At 40.6% G+C, this 16,070-nt stretch overlaps 1 protein-coding gene across 3 annotated transcripts; it reads left to right on the forward strand.

Moving 5' to 3' along the window:
• The first annotated feature begins 261 nt into the window (after positions 1-261).
• Positions 262-12,758, forward strand: Ccnl1 (cyclin L1). 3 transcript variants are annotated; one of them, XM_041659228.1, is made up of 11 exons: positions 262-838; positions 1,063-1,137; positions 1,605-1,714; positions 7,394-7,514; positions 8,406-8,470; positions 10,142-10,241; positions 10,348-10,452; positions 10,535-10,676; positions 10,893-11,004; positions 11,105-11,203; positions 11,968-12,758. In XM_041659228.1, exons 1-11 carry the CDS (start codon positions 527-529, stop codon positions 12,314-12,316), a joined length of 1,590 nt encoding a protein of 529 aa, XP_041515162.1. In that variant the 5' UTR covers positions 262-526; the 3' UTR covers positions 12,317-12,758. The 3 variants fall into 3 exon arrangements, 2 of the variants coding, with proteins under 2 accessions (XP_041515162.1, XP_041515163.1); XM_041659229.1 differs by lacking the exons at positions 262-838; positions 1,063-1,137 and adding an exon at positions 3,376-3,448 and having other exon boundaries at positions 1,626-1,714; XR_005974929.1 differs by lacking the exons at positions 10,535-10,676; positions 10,893-11,004; positions 11,105-11,203; positions 11,968-12,758 and adding an exon at positions 8,712-8,725 and having other exon boundaries at positions 10,348-10,359.
• The last annotated feature ends 3,312 nt before the right edge of the window (positions 12,759-16,070 follow it).

Here is a 16,070-nt window from a genome sequence, read left to right on the forward strand (position 1 = left end):
AGTCGCGGGCGCAACGTTCTCAACCTACATCTATTTCTGGAGCCAGGGATTTTCCAGATTACCGTAAAGCCGGCGAGGTGAGGTCAGGGGCCAGGCCTACGTTTCCAGGGCTACACCCCGACACCGACGCGCGCTTGCTCGGAGTTTCCCGGAACCCCGCGCGCGCCGCCCTTTTTTCCCCCCGCACTCCTGAAACTCTGAAGCCGCCCTGTCCGGAGGCACTTCGCACACCGGTGTCGCCGCCGGCCGGAAGCCGAGACAGCGGATCACCCGGTGCGTGAAGGGCTAGCCCAACCCGCCGCCGCCGGCTGCGAAGCTCCACGCCCACCTCCGAAACCGGGAGGAACTCGTTGGCGCGCGGCGGGGCGGGGCGGGGCGGCGGCGTGGTGACGTCAGGGCGGAAGCGCACGCTGCGTGCAGCGGCCTGGAAGCCGGCGGTCACGGGCACATCCGCCGCGCCGAGGACGCTGGTTAGTCTCGCTCTGGGTTCCGGCTGCGTCGGCCTTGCGTGCAGCTCTCTGGCACCATGGCGTCCGGGCCTCACCCGACCTCGACCGCCGCTGCCGCCGCCGCCTCGGCAGCCGCCGCCGCCCCGAGCGCCGGCGGCTCCAGCTCGGGCACGACGACCACGACGACGACGACGACCGGAGGGATCCTGATCGGCGACCGCCTGTACTCGGAGGTGTCGCTCACCATCGACCACTCGCTGATCCCGGAGGAGCGGCTGTCGCCGACGCCGTCCATGCAGGACGGCCTGGACCTGCCCAGCGAGACGGACCTGCGCATCCTGGGCTGCGAGCTCATCCAGGCCGCCGGCATTCTCCTCCGGCTGCCTCAGGTGAGCGGCGCCGGGTGGTGGCCGCGGCCGGGTCTCTCGGGAGCCGGGGTCGGGGTGGCGGCGGCGGCGGGAGCTCTGGGCGGGCGGGGAGGGGACCGGGAACCGGCGGCGCCGCGCGGCCCGGGCGGGGGAAGGGGAGCAGCGAGCGGCCGCACAAGATGGCGGCGGCGCCTGGTGCGGGCCCGCCTGACCCCGGCGCTTCCGTTCTCCTCTCTTGTCTGCAGGTGGCGATGGCAACGGGGCAGGTGTTGTTCCATCGCTTTTTCTACTCCAAGTCGTTCGTCAAACACAGTTTCGAGGTGAGCTCGGCGGAGGCGGGCGAGAAGGGGGTTGCCTCATCCGGAAGCGGGGAGGAAGGGGTAGTAACCAGCTTTTCCAGAAAGGGAGTGGTTAGCCTAGGCCTTTGTACCTAGTTCCCACCCAGAAGGAAACGGGGCCCTAAGAGCGTGTTCCAGGAACTAGAAAATGGATCCTGAGCCCACGTGCTCCGGCACCAAGAACTACATTTTTCAGGCCCCCGAACAACTCGTGAGAGTTTACTTGATTCTGGTCCAGAATTAAAGAGCCGTTGAGCAATACAGCGTATATAGCTGGTACGCCCCGTGCGCTAAAAATGTCGCTCTTGGTTGGTTAATTTCGCCAAAAGCCCTGTTGTACCTTAGAGTTACTCATTTAAAAATAAGTTTGGTAGGTTTTTGGACAGGGTTGCGTCCGGTTTAGCGTTGCGCTTCATTACAAGTTTTGTCCCCTCGTGGCTTCTTTTCAGATTGTTGCCATGGCCTGTATTAATCTCGCGTCAAAAATAGAAGAAGCACCAAGAAGAATAAGAGATGTGATTAATGTATTCCACCACCTCCGCCAGTTAAGAGGAAAAAGGTAAGATTGGCCTATTGTACATAGTACTCCTTACTACTGCTGTTGTACGCCAATCATCGAGTCAAAACATCTTTTTTTTTTCCCTCAAGTCAGTATGGATGCAAAAGAAAACTGACATTAGGTGTTGAAATTCACATAGGAACCCTAAAACTTTTTAAAAACCCTGAATTAACCAGCTATCTAAAGTTTGTAGAGGCAGTTGCTTTGTGGACAATCCAGGGAGTGCTGTGAAGCCAGTCCCTTGGCTTAAGCTTAAACAAGAAAGGGAGCGCGGTGGGCTCCAGTGGGAGTGTATTCTGTAAGTTCTCTTCCCCTCCCCTCGCTGGAACACTGAAGGCTGGACCTGGAAGCTCTGTAGTCCAAGTTCCGTGTAGGTTGTTTTTCTGCTTGGAGTCCCAGTTTCTTCATCAATTGAGGTTGGCTTTTGTTAGAGTACTTCTCCACATTGAACTACGCTATATCGAATAATACCGGATCTGAAAGGACTGGAGGATGGTAAAGTTGGAAGTTTGAAGTCAAAGGGATTGAACAGGTATTTTGTTTTGGTTAGATACAGTCTCAGTGAGTGGGTTAGAAAAATAACGCATTGAGTTGCCTTCGGATAGGGCTCTTTATCTTGTAAGAAAATACAGTCTGAAACAGTATCTTTGCGGTGGACTGATAATCTGGTAACTTTACGTGGGCCTATGCCTTCATCTATGGCAGTACCAACGTTTGTTGGGCCTGTGCCTTCATCTATGGCAGTACCAACGTTTGTCGCGGGCCTCACTGTTCCACGGGAGGTTCTAGGGTAGTTATTGTGCAGGTCAGTTTCTGAGCAATTGTGATGCGTTTGATTCGGTAGCTGTGAAAAGCTAAGTTGTTTTGGGAACTGGGTGTTGCTTAGTCCAAATGAGCATCATACATAGTCTTTATATTGATGGAGTCTATAAGTTGGTTGGTAGTGAAGGTATAGTCAGATAAGCAAATGTTAAAGTGAGTTCAAAGTGGGCAGCATGGTCAAAAATTGCTGCCCCGATTTTTTAATACATATATAGCTTGTTTTGTTCTTCATACTTTTTCAGCCCTATCTTTTCTCATCTCAGTGATAAAACTTCCTTCATTTGAAAATGTTTTTAGTTTATGAAGAAAGTAGAGAAATGGGGGACTTTCTAACTGGTGTTGAGTATGTTCTGAGCTTATATTCGTATTTAGATACGTGGCTGATTCTTTTTTCAGGGTGTTCTTAAATGAAACACTGAAAATACAGAATTTTTATCTTTAGTCAAAGGGCTCTGCTTTAAAAGGACATTTTCTAGTAGTATGTGAGTCGGTGAGCCAACTATAATCACATCTTGGCGTTTTCCTGTGGGACTTAACTTTTCCTCCCTTGGTGTCAGAATAGGGTCATCTTAACACTTCAGAACTAAGAATAATCCAATCTGACTGACTTGTGTTGGGTGTAACTGCATTTTTGGCCATCATTAAAGAGAAATTGATTTTGTTTCAATGTTATGAGTTTGATTATAGCATGAAATTCTTAAAGAAGTTAATTGCATGGAAGCCCCCCTTTTTAAAAGCAGGATATAAGTGTTTCTATGCATATTACAAGTTTACTCAGACATATAACTTGTATATGTTATTAACTTCAACTCTTTTTTCCCTTGCAACCGACTATACAGCGACCAGCTACATTTACCAAAGCCTGGGTGATGTGGAGTGGTACATAGAGATGAAGCTGTCGTCATGGCAACAGTGAGTGACGTATCGAAAATCCCCAAGGAGAAGCCAGTGTTCTGAGAATAGGTCACTGGAATCGGGGACTAACAGGTTGGCCACTGGTGAACCATTTAGAGAAAACAAACAAAAAAACTCCTGTTTCTTGTTATAAGCTTTTTTCTTTGCTGTCCAAGTTATTAAAACTGTAGCTTAGTAAGATGTTTTGTGTTCTTTGCATAGGATATGGTTAGAAAATAAATGTTATAGTCTAATTAATTTGTCTTGAATTGTATGTAGTTCATTTGTGAATGCTAACTAGATTACTGTATGGCCTTGACAGGTACGTGGGGGGGCATTCGTGTATGTTTTTGGTCCTGGCTCCATAAAGATAAATAATAAATATAAAAGTCCAGTCCTCAATATGAACTATTTGACTTGCCCCCCCATAAGGCTTTTTTATAATTTGATAGTTCTTCAGAATAGCTGAATTTAAAGGAAAAGCTATTCATACCAGTAGTTTACAATTTTATTTATGTGTAACGTATTTGCAGTATGTTAAGGAGTTTTTTTCTTTAAAGAAGTCTCTGTTATATCTTTTTAAGATAAGTGTTACAAGATGAACTTTTCAAGATTTGACTGCTTTTATTGGTGACTGTTGATGCTATTTTCAATGTATAGAAAAGTAAGAATTGGAAGGGTCAGGTCAATATTGTCATTTTATCTAACCATTTAGTTTATTTCTGTGGTTCATGGGTAGCTTCAGTTTGACACTTGAGGAATGTTCCTATTTATTTCAAAATAAGCATTAGAGATTTCTGTGTGTATTAATTACCCATCTGGTTTATGGTGTAGAGTAGGAATCTTGTCTCTGTATTAATTACCCATCTGGTTTATAGTGTAGGTCCTTGTACTACTTCCAGAGTATCAGTCCTTGTTTGGAACACGAGAGAGACTAACCGTGCTCCAACCCCTTAGTTCTAAATTTTTGTCATTCGTGTGCTGTGTTTCAATCATACTGTAGAAAGTAGCTATCATACAAACATCAAATAAATAAACAGACCCAGATTTCTTAAAGATTGAAAGTTTATTTCAAAAAGTTAATGAGCAAAGTCTGGTAATAACAAGCCTTCAGAGGTGGAGAGTGGAGTTTGGAGTGTTGCCGCTACTCCTGAATTCTGAATAGATGAGGACTCACCCACCCTGAACTTTAAGTGCCACCTCTTCATCTAGTGCTAGTCCAGGGGTGTTTACCAAGCCTTGATTCAACTTAATGAATTGCTGAAAAATACTTCTGATTGATTACTTTAATATAAAAAGCTTTTGTTACTTAAATGCTTCTTCAGAATTTTTGTTACTGATTTATGGAGATATTTTCTGTTTTATCATGGTATAAAATGCTTTTGCTAAGATAATTTTGTATTCATTGAGCTTGCCTTGATTTATAAGGTAAATCAATTCTGAACAAAGTGAAGATGAGAGATTATGCATTTACAAAGCTAACTTGAGAAATTGGTAGTGGCAAGACTAAATAAGAACTTAGATGGTTGAGTTGTAAGGTTTGTTTCCTTGGTCTGTTTTAAAATCGTGCGACTTGGAGTTTTAAGATTCAGGGTCTCACTTGGTAGCGTGGGGTGGCCTACAGTTTATGACCTTTGTGCCTTAACTACCTCCCTCCTGGGATTAAACAAGGCTGTGCTGCTTCATGTTTTTTGGGATTCTGATGGTGGGCAATGTGCTTATGGCAGAGGGAGGAGTAAATCCAAGCCAATTCGTGGTGAATCCTTAAATTTGTCACCAGTTGGTAGCCACAATTGAAAAAGATGTTCACCTGCTTAATCACAAATTTTATAATAACTCTATATAAAGCAGTTTTCTTGGTAGGATATAGTATAAGTTTTAACACATTTAGGAAAAGTAAGACAGTTCGACTTTTGTGAACTATTTGTATGGGGATTCCCCACCACCAAGGCAGTTTGGCTGTAGCTTTGGAGCCTGTGTTGGAACTCCCTCTGTAGACCAAGAAAGCCTCAAAATCACATATATCTGCCTGTCTCTGCCCACTTGCAGCCCAGCCCCCTCCCCCTAAAGTGCTGGGATTAAAGGTGTGTACCGCCACCACCTGGCTTGTAGAGGGATTTTAGTGGTGCTGTTTACTGTCTGGATTTCAGGGGTAAGAGCTAAGCTGTGTACAGATAAAATACTGCATTGAGCCTCTGACTCCTAATACCAGTTGAAGGACAAGCTTGTAATGCATACATAAAGCATGAAAAGCCATAAACCCTTACATAGTGTGTTTTTGGGTGTGTTTTCATATGATTGTTCCCATTTGAGATAAGCAGCCTTTTTTTTCCCCAAAGTGCAATTTGTGGCTATTGTCCTGATAAAATTGATTCATCACAGGCTATTTTCCTACTTAACTGCCATAACACTTCTCACTCTTTAAAGATGTAGTCGAAATTGAACTTAGATCAGTTTTCCATAATTACTTTGTTGCTCTTGATATTACTTCTGCCAGCTATTAATAGTTTAACACAAAGTTACAGAATAGCCGTAACTGGATTTTGCTTTTAAGTGAAAATAAGGAAAATATAAATTAATTTTTTTACTCTGATAGCCTGCTACCAGGAAGGTAGTTAATGTACTTCATTGCAGATTTTTTTTCTGAGTCTCGTGTTAACCCAGTTTAGCCTCAGTTCCCCTGATGTGGTGGAGGGTATCCTTGAAGTCTGTCTCCACACTCTTCACTCCCAACCTCCTAATAGTGCTGGGCTTAGGAGTGAGCTGGGGCTCCTACTCAACATTATACACTAGATTGTTTGATTACCACTGAAAAGTGGTAATGCTTAAATAGGTTGTTGAAGAAGTGTTCAGGCAATATATTCTCTATAGAGCATAAAACTTGTGACTTGGCTGAAAATGAATTGTTTGAGAAAGCATTTAAATATTCTACTCATATACTTATTGTACAATTTTAATAGATGTGTACAACTTGCTGGTTAGAGGTAAAAATGTATCAAAAAACATGGTAAATTTCACAGATCACATTAACATTTCTTAACTGGCAGATTGTAAGACAAGCCAGATTGCACTTGCTGCTGATATGACCCACTCCAGTGGGTGAGGCAAGATGAGCTTTATAGCAAGGCTTTTTTTTTTTTAATAAACAAACTACGTGATGTACATGAGATAACTTTTTCTAAGAGTGACCAGGTGTTCCTTCCCTCAATATGAAAAGACAAACTCAGGACATCCCACACAGGCTGTGAATATGGTTCCTGTTCCCTCTCTGCAGCCTTAGAGTCTCACAGGAGCTACATGGAGTTACCTAATTTACTCTTAAACTCATTTTTACAAAATATTTTCTTTCATTGATAATTGAGCTAATTTTGGGTTTGATTTTTGTTGGTGGTGTTTGGTTTGGTTTGGTTTTGTGGTTTGGTTTCTGTTTGTTTTTTTTCCAGGGGTGGGTGGCTAATTAAGCAGACAAATATTCTTTGTATATTTGTTTTTAGTGTGTTGTTCCAAAAGAAATCAGAATTAACTGCCTGTTTTTTTCCCTTAGGTTTCATTTTGATCATAAACTTAGCAAAGAGTTTACTCAAAAAGAATTTTTTTAAATCTTTGTTCATATTAGAACTTTAGAACTTTATACTAAATCTTTCAGGATCACATTGGTTCTTACTGGGAAGTTTCTTTGAGGCTGAGGTTTGTGCCAGTAAACATTATCACTGAAGTTAAGTGCATAAGTTAAGAGACCTAAGAATGTGTAAGTGTTTTTTCAAGTTGGTTTAGGAGCTTTGTCTAGTTGTATATAATTAGCATAACTTGGACAGCATAAGATTAATGCTTTAACTTGTTAGCAGGAGTTTAAAAAGCTGGTTTCTGTTGCCAATAGTTGGTTGGAAGGGAAAATGGAGATGCCACAAATAAAAGGTTTTGGATGTGCAAAACAGTTTTGATTTTATTTCTTACAAACTATAGGACTCCAAGCCCTCTGATCCTTGATCAGAACTACATTAACACCAAAAATCAAGTTATCAAGGCAGAAAGGAGGGTGCTAAAGGAGTTGGGATTTTGTGTTCATGTCAAGCATCCCCATAAGGTGAGTTATAGAGTGCAGAAGTTAAATTTCGTAAGTATTAGGGCTTTTCTTAAAAATTTTTACTTATGTGGAGAGTTAACCTGAGTTTTCAAAAGCTTTATTTTGGATGTTGATGTTTGTCAGTAAAAATGGGACTGATCAGGCTTTATTAGTAGTAATTGTGTGATCATGAATATTCTTTGTGGTTAAGTTCTAGTTTTCCCACTTAACAAACTCATGTGATAAAATTCCTCATGTAAGGAATGAGTTGCACGTACCCGCTAAAGTGTTGAAAAGGGTAGCTGCTGGATGTAAACCATTGATGAAAGCTTTCCCTTTTGACTTTCCTGTTCCTTAAGAACACTGGTTGCAAGAGTGTTGGGTATTGGAGATAGCTAGCTCTGCTGTTAACTGGGTAACTTCAAGTTCCATTTTTCTAAAATTATAAAATAATGGTAATATGGGTCCAGAAACACTTGGCATGAACTGAAATAGTTTTACGTACTTAGTGTCTCTTGCTGGGAACCAACTATAAGGCAAGCATTAATGTCATTGAGTTATGTAGCTTTTGTTTAGGAAACTTTAGTGTACTAAAGCTTTACTGCAGAAATTAATTACTGTAATGCTTAGTGTTGTAGAAAATGTGCTGTGACCATTGTGTACAATAATAGTATAAATTTTGCCCTTTCTGATGAATTTAGAAAACACTGAGTTATTAACCGCCACTTCTGTAAGCACATTTTTAGAGCTGAGTAATATGACAGTCAGCACTGAGTCTTGAGCATGTTCTGCATTGACTGTAGCTGTAATACAGGGATTAGAACTAATCAACACTTCATATGACTTATTCATTGAACTCTGCTGTGAAAGAACCACCCATGTGCTAAATGCTGTTTTCTCCCTTGTCCTCAGATCATTGTAATGTATTTACAAGTCTTAGAGTGTGAACGTAACCAAACCCTGGTTCAAACTGCCTGGTAAGTTGCTTTTTTACATTTCTTCTTTAGTCAGGAAAACAGAAGCAGAAATAAAGTAAGTTTCATTTTATTTTCCTTCCAAAGTAATGAAATAAGTTTGGGGGTATTTTGTTTTTGTTGTTGTTTTTTAACCAAAATGTAAATAATGCTTATTTCTGCTTCCTGTTTTCTTGGCTTGACTAATTACTTTTAATGGAGAACTCAATTTAACTTTGTTCTTTTTTCTACTCTTTAATTAAAGGGTAGTCCATGATGGTAAGTCATAGAACTCTGCCCTCCGCACTTCAGCCCATGACCTCAGGATGGCCTGATTGGCTAGCCTGCTCTCCAGCCAATCCAGTGCAAGCTCTCATCCGAGATTCACTGAAGTGGTCCATATCCATCTGGCAGCATCTTCTAGTTCTGTCGGGGTGTCAAAAGGATTTGTATATTTGCTTCTAGAAGTAACTATGCATCATGCCTATGTATTTAATGTATACCTGTAACTATCAAAATGAATATTTCATTTTTGATAGACTGTTGTCCAGCCAATATGAATTGTTTTTTTTTTTTTTAATTGGGTTCAGTTAAATTTCTACTTGGAATGTGTATAGCATCCGTTCTACCAAGGAGGCTACCTTATGCTTGTAGCTTTAAATGGGTGCCTGTTGCCATTTGAGGTGACTCCAGCTATTGAGGTGTTGTTGGCTTTGATATAAGGAGCATTTAATTTTAAAATAGTTAATGTTATTTAAGTATTTTTGAACTTGGGCCTTTGAGATGCAGAAAGGTTAAGCAAGGAAATTGGTTTAGCATAAATGATTCGTATGACTGCTGATAAGCAAGCATTGAACAATTCTGGACTTTCCCAGAAATATGTCTTTTTTTTTTTTTTTCTTTATAACAGCCATGCTTCTCTTGGGCTCAGTAGATACTGGTAACTTTGAAAAGCCACATAGCTTTATCAAATGCATGAGTTTTCAATGTATTCTGTGCAGCAAAAAAATTATACAATAGTTTTTAACAATTGTAAGGATTTTAAAAATAATCCATTTAACTTCCAGCTCAGGCTTTTCAGCAAATTATAAAGTTTTTCAGTTAAGGAATTTTATTGCAAAGTTTTACTAGACGTTTCAGAAGTTTATTTAATTAAATTAGATTATTGTTTTATTTATACTTAATTGCAAAAGGGTATGTAAACAAGGCCATTATGTGTATTTATTGCTCACTTTGCTACCTAGATTTTTTAAGTGTTTTTTCCCCCCTTTCTAACTATAAGAGTAACTTGATGGGTTCTTACTAAAAATAGCTTTTACCCCTGTTTCTGGTATTGGAATTTTTTTTTTTTAAAGAACTTGGTTGACACTGCTTTTCATTATGGATAAAGGAGAGACGGTCAGTAACTGATGGCTTGAAGTAGTGTTGGAGTGGTGAGATCTGAACCTCGCCAGGTCAGAATTGACTCCAAATCACTGCCTTTATAGTGATGTGTTGAAAGAGGGTTTAGGGGTGAGATCTGTATTTGTTTGTAAGTGCTGTGGGGAAAGGCTTAGAAACTGTTAACATACAGTTTAAAGACGTGAATATGAGGAGAAGAAAAAAGAATGAAGTAGATTGAGTCTCCAATTTTATATGTACGTCAGAAGAATCGGTTTGCTTTTGGACTAAGCTGATAGCTGAAATGTTTTTCAGGAATTACATGAATGACAGTCTTCGAACCAATGTTTTTGTTCGCTTTCAACCAGAGACGATAGCATGTGCTTGTATCTACCTTGCAGCCAGAGCGCTTCAGGTAAGTGTAACCCGCTGAGTTTTACAAATTTGTAAATTCCAAGAAATTGATACATCTTAGAGGAATAGAAGTTTAAGTTTGAACCGTTCTGTTTTTAATGGTTTAGATTCCATTGCCAACTCGGCCCCATTGGTTTCTTCTTTTTGGTACTACAGAAGAGGAGATCCAAGATATCTGCATAGAGACACTTAGACTTTACACCAGGAAAAAGGTAATTTCAGATATATTCAGTTTGGTGCCGATGGCATTTTCAAGAATCTAAAGGTAATACTAACTTGATTTTCATCCAACAGCCAAACTATGAATTGTTGGAAAAAGAAGTAGAAAAAAGAAAAGTAGCCTTACAGGAAGCCAAATTAAAAGCAAAGGGATTGAATCCTGATGGAACACCAGCCCTTTCAACGCTCGGTGGATTTTCTCCAGCCTCTAAACCATGTAAGATGGCAGTCTGAATTGAATGAGATGTGAGCGCTGTAAGTGTGCTTTGTTAGAAAGGTGTGGCGTTGGTCAGTTGCTTAGAGACCATTAAGAAATTGTTGGGTTTTTTTTTTTTTGAGACAAATCCGTCTTAAGGGTTAGAAGTGTAGGCTGTGTTGAGAACTTGTTCTCTGCTAAATCCTGTTTTGATGTATTGTCCTTGCCTATTAAAAGCATCACCAAGAGAAGTAAAAGCTGAAGAGAAGTCACCAATCTCCGTTAATGTGAAGACAGTCAAAAAAGAACCTGAGGACAGACAACAGGCTTCCAAAAGCCCTTATAATGGGTGAGTGTACTTCAAGGGATCGAATATTTATTCATTGTTAAACCTTTATACACTAAAACAATGTAAAAAATACCGCCTGTATTTTTTTTTCTTTTTAAAGTGTAAGAAAAGACAGCAAGAGAAGCAGAAACAGCAGAAGTGCTAGTAGATCAAGGTCGAGAACCAGATCACGGTCTAGATCACACACCCCAAGAAGACAGTGAGTAATGGAAGATGGGATGTGGGCTTTAGGGTAGGAATAAGTATTGGGGTTGTTTGTTTAGCATGTTTTACTATATTCCATCAGGATTACAAACATGCTTTATTTTAGGATTAGGCTTAAAGAGCAGTAAACTTAGGGACACTCTTCAAATGTGATTCTTCAGGTGTGTTTTAAAATATGCAAAGTGGTTATGTACAGAAGTTAGAGGAAAATTTGTAAAAGTCACCACCATGTGGGTGTTGCAGCTCAAACTCTGGTCTTTGTGCTTGGCGGCAGGCCCCTTTTCCGGTTGAGCCATCTCACTGACCCTAGTAATGTGCCTTAGTGGCATTTTGTGCGTTGTTTTTGTTCCTCAAATCCCTCATTTACTGGATTGTCCAGAAAATGCTGTGGGGTTATATGTATATAAAATTATTTATTGTAGGAAAGCATTCTTTACATTTAGTTTGTTAAATTGTAAATATTTCATTAATGTTGTATTAAAGAGCCTAAGACTTCTAGTCAGCTTTGTAACTAGATGCAGGTTCTTCTGATACACTTTGGTTATGTGGGAGATACTCAGTTTAAAAAGGCATGTAGTTCAGTGCAGTATAGGCATCAGATAGACAGGACAGCTTCAGTCGAGAGGTCAGGGTGTGGAGACTGAGGAACATGGTCAGTTCAGCTTTTCATTGCTCGTTGTTTTAAACATAGTAATGAACAAATGATTAATCTATTACCAATAGAAACTGAACCTAAACTTGAAACTTCTATTGTCTAAGTTATAATAATAGGCGAAGTCGATCTGGAACATACAGCTCAAGATCAAGAAGCAGGTCCCGCAGTCACAGTGAAAGCCCTCGAAGACATCATAACCATGGTTCTCCTCACCTGAAGGCCAAACATAGCAGAGAAGACTTAAAGAGCTCAAATAGACATGGCCATAAGAGGAAAAAATCGCGGTCTCGATCTCAGAGCAAGTCTCGGGATCACTCAGATGTCACCAAGAAACACAGGCATGAAAGGGGACATCACAGAGATAGGCGTGAAAGATCTCGCTCCTTTGAGAGATCCCATAAAGGCAAGCACCATGGCAGCAGTCGCTCAGGACACAGCAGGCATAGGCGTTGACTTTCTTTCTCTGACACTGCATCGGTTCCTGGTTTTGCCTGTATGCAGTGTGATGTATGGACTCAATCAGAACATAAAACAAAGTGATTAGGAATTGATTTATTAAAATTGTCTAGGTCTCTAGAAACACTGAGGACATTTTCTTTGGAAAAGAACTATGTTAAAGTTTTTTGCACATTAAAATGCCCTAGCAGTATCTCATTGAAAACCATGGTCAGGTTCAATTGTACTTTATTATAGTTGTGTATTGTTTATTGATATAAAAACTGGAGTGTGAATTCTGTAAAAATGTACCTTATTTTTATACAGATAAAACTTGCAGACACTGTTCTATTTAAGTGGTTATTTGTTTAAATGATGGTGAATACTTTCTTAACACTGGTTTGTCTGCATGTGTAAAGATTTTTACAAGGAAATAAAATACAAATCTTGTTTTTCTAAACTGCTTCAGATATCTTATTTAAATTGATAAGAAGCAAGATTTTAATGGGAAGATGGCTTTACAGTGATTTCTGACAGGTATAGTTTGGGGTAAAGTCTTACCTACAGTATGTAATGGTCATTGTGTATATGTGAAAAGCGAATAGGTGTGGCCTGGTTAATGAACCACAAAAATGCAAAACCTGATTTGAATTTAATGTATCAGGGGATATGAACTTAGCAGTTGTACAAACCACAAACAGCATAAAGCTAAGACCCATCTACGGAGGTTTTAAGTGTTCTAGCATGCCTGACATTCAGTGATACAGCTTAATTTTGGTTTGTCAAATTCAATAACGAGATCATAAAGTTAAAGATTGATTACAAAGACATGAAACAATTTATGCACAAATGGGTCACCAAGTTACTGGAGGAGGAGAGTCTTTGGCATTGGAGGGTATCTTACACTATTCAGACTGGCTTATGTTCAGACATCAAGGTGAATATCTTGTATGCATGGTGGGGTGAGGAGAGTAGTAGTCAGGAAACCACCCTGTACTGCCAGTTCTCTTATGGGTACAGTTCATTGGGCACCTCTCACCAGGTGGCAAGCACGTTTATTCTCTGAGCCATCTTACCAGCTTCTACATAATTGTTAAAAACTTGCATTTTTTGAAACATGGTCTTACTCTTGTAGAAGATAAACTTGGAGGAAAGAAATGTGGAAAAAAGCCCCATACTTTAGAAAATATTTTTATTTAGTCTTTGGAAGTTCTGTACATTTATACAGTGTATTTTGACTGTAGCCATCATTATCTTCACCTTGCCCTAGCACTGTGTCCCCTCCCCCCAACCCCCAGTCTCCCAACTTCATGTCTTCCACTTAGGTTGTCGTTGTTGATGCCCCTGCATCCAGTTAGTGCTGCTCGTGTGTGTGTGTGTGTGTGTGTGTGTGTGTGTTTTTGGGGGGGGGACACCATGCACTGAGGAAGCCACACTTAATAATTCCTCCAGTCTCCCTCCCTACCACCCAACTCTCAGAGATCCACTGTTCCTGTTTCTCTTCAGAACAGGCCCCCCAGGGATATCAATCACACACTATAACAACATGCAGTAAGATTAGGCACAATATCCAGCTTCATATTAAGGTTGGATGAGGCGACACAGGAGGAAAAGGGCCCCAAGAGCAGGCAAAAGAGTTGGAAGCACTCCCACGAAAACCACAACATAACATGATGGGACCTAGTGCAGACCCATGCAGACTGCAGTTGCTACTTCAGTCTCTGTGAACCCTGCTTAGTTGATTTCTGTGTTCTGATGTCCTCTACCTCTATGGCTCCCACAATCCTTCCTCCTCACCCTCCCAGGTGTTTCCCACGTTCTGTCTAAAGCTGTCTGTGGGTCTCTGTTCCCATCAACTACCAGAGTGAAGTAATAGGGGCGGCGGGGCTGCGTTCCCAGCACCCCGGCCGCCTGCTCGGCTAGCTTATGCCCCGAAATAATTACACGGACACTGTATTCTTTTAATCACTGCTTGGCCCATTCTCTTCTAGGCTAATTCTCACATATTAATTTAGCCCATTTCTAATCATCTGTATGTAGCACCCCAAGGTGCGCTTACCGGGGAGATTCTAACCTATGTCCATCCTGGGTCGGAGCTTCATTCCGGGAGCGGGGCATGGTGTCTCAGGCGTCTGCTCCTGAGAGCAGAGCTGTCGCGACTCTGAGCTCACTTCCTCTTCCTCCCAGTATCCTGTTCTGTTTTCTCCTCCCACCTATCTTCTAACCAATAAAATGGGCCAGGGCAGTGCCTTTATTAGCCAATGACCTTCCTCCATCATTTCCCCTTTTTCGGTTTAAACGAAAAAAAAAAGGCTTTTAACATAGCAAAATTACATATAACAAAACAGTTACCAAGTAAAAGTTACAATAATCTTTATCATAACTAAGGAAAACTATAACTAACTATTCTTAACTCCATCAAAGACTCCAAAAAGATATAATATTACCTAAGTAAACAAGAGCTAAGAAACTTCAAACTCTAGAAATGACAAAGACATCTCGCTGCCTGGACAGTCACCCAAAGTTCTTTTGTACCGTTGGGGCATCCATCTTCAGCCTTCAGGCCCATGGTATCCAGCAGACATTTCCATAAAGCAGGAAAATTCAAAGTCAGTTCAGTCACTATCTCTTGTGTCCTGTAGAATGTCTCGCAGACTCTTTCATGAATCAGGAACCCTGAAAGATCATCTCACCTTAGGCAAGTTCAGTAGTCCTCTCTGTGCAGGTTCTCTGTGTCCAGTTTATGCAATAGTCCAGGCAAGAGCAGTTTCTTGCCTAAATGGCTATCAAACTCCATAACGAGCCTCTTCGATGCCCATCTTCCTCTTGAAGTAGATTGGTGCTGCCAGGAGCAGAGTGTCTCATTGTCATGAAAAGTCCTCAGTTATTGAAACATCAAATGTCCTATTCTGTAATCTTTGAAAGACATGAAGAATGTCTATCTAAAATATATCTCTATATATCTAGAAAATCTAACTAACATGACTACAAGCTTTACTATTATCGATGATTCTCCATTAACAACCTATATTTCTTAATTATACATTACATATTTAAATGAACTACACAATCACAATACCTTAATCAAAATCAGAAACACTTATACATATAACAAAATTGACCTTAAATCTCTATCAATAAAGCAAAATCTATACTAATGCAAATTATTCATACCTATATCATATCCCCCTTTAAATATAAAAGAACATTTATAAACCATATTTGGGAACATGGGCGCAGTTTTTTCTCTCCAAACTGCTTCCTGCTGAATGGGGGCGTCGTTAATTAGGTCTTTCATGGTATAACCTGTGTGCTAGTTTCATCTCAGTTGGCAGTTGAGCGAAGCAATTTTCTGAAGATGTTCACAACAACCCTTCAGGAGGGCGTGGTCCACCATACCAAATCGGAATAGAAGAAATGAACAGCGTCTCATCCTTTGTGAAAACAAAATAAGAAACTCCTTTCCAAAGTATCATGTCCTTAGATCCAAATTTCAAAGTCAAGGCATCAAAATATCTATGTCGGATTAGTTGAGCAGCATTTATAAATAAATATCTTTTAGCAGCTGTTGCTCCTTCCTCAGCATTCAAACAATTCAAAGAGAGCATAATAGCATACAGTATCAAGATTCTCTGTGTATTTTCCATCTTTGTGCAGCTTTGTTTTAACCTCTATTTTGTTTATTTTTACTTTTAACTCTTTGCTTTTTGAGACAGGTTCTCTGTATCTTTGACCTGAAGTAACTCTGTAAACCTGGCTGTCTTTGAACTCT

This window comes from Microtus oregoni, unplaced genomic scaffold (assembly GCF_018167655.1).
Source record: "Microtus oregoni isolate MIOR12 unplaced genomic scaffold, Mior012 000010F_ref0000083, whole genome shotgun sequence".
NCBI lineage: Eukaryota > Metazoa > Chordata > Mammalia > Rodentia > Cricetidae > Microtus > Microtus oregoni.

Bases quoted from the DNA above. Each gene is read 5' to 3' on its own strand.
- Ccnl1 (XM_041659228.1), top strand. From the start codon at position 527: ATGGCGTCCGGGCCTCACCCGACCTCGACCGCCGCTGCCGCCGCCGCC. The intron at 8,471-10,141 runs GTAAGTTGCTTT...AATGTTTTTCAG, and splicing joins ACCCTGGTTCAAACTGCCTG to GAATTACATGAATGACAGTC. The intron at 11,204-11,967 runs GTGAGTAATGGA...CTATTGTCTAAG, and splicing joins TCACACACCCCAAGAAGACA to TTATAATAATAGGCGAAGTC.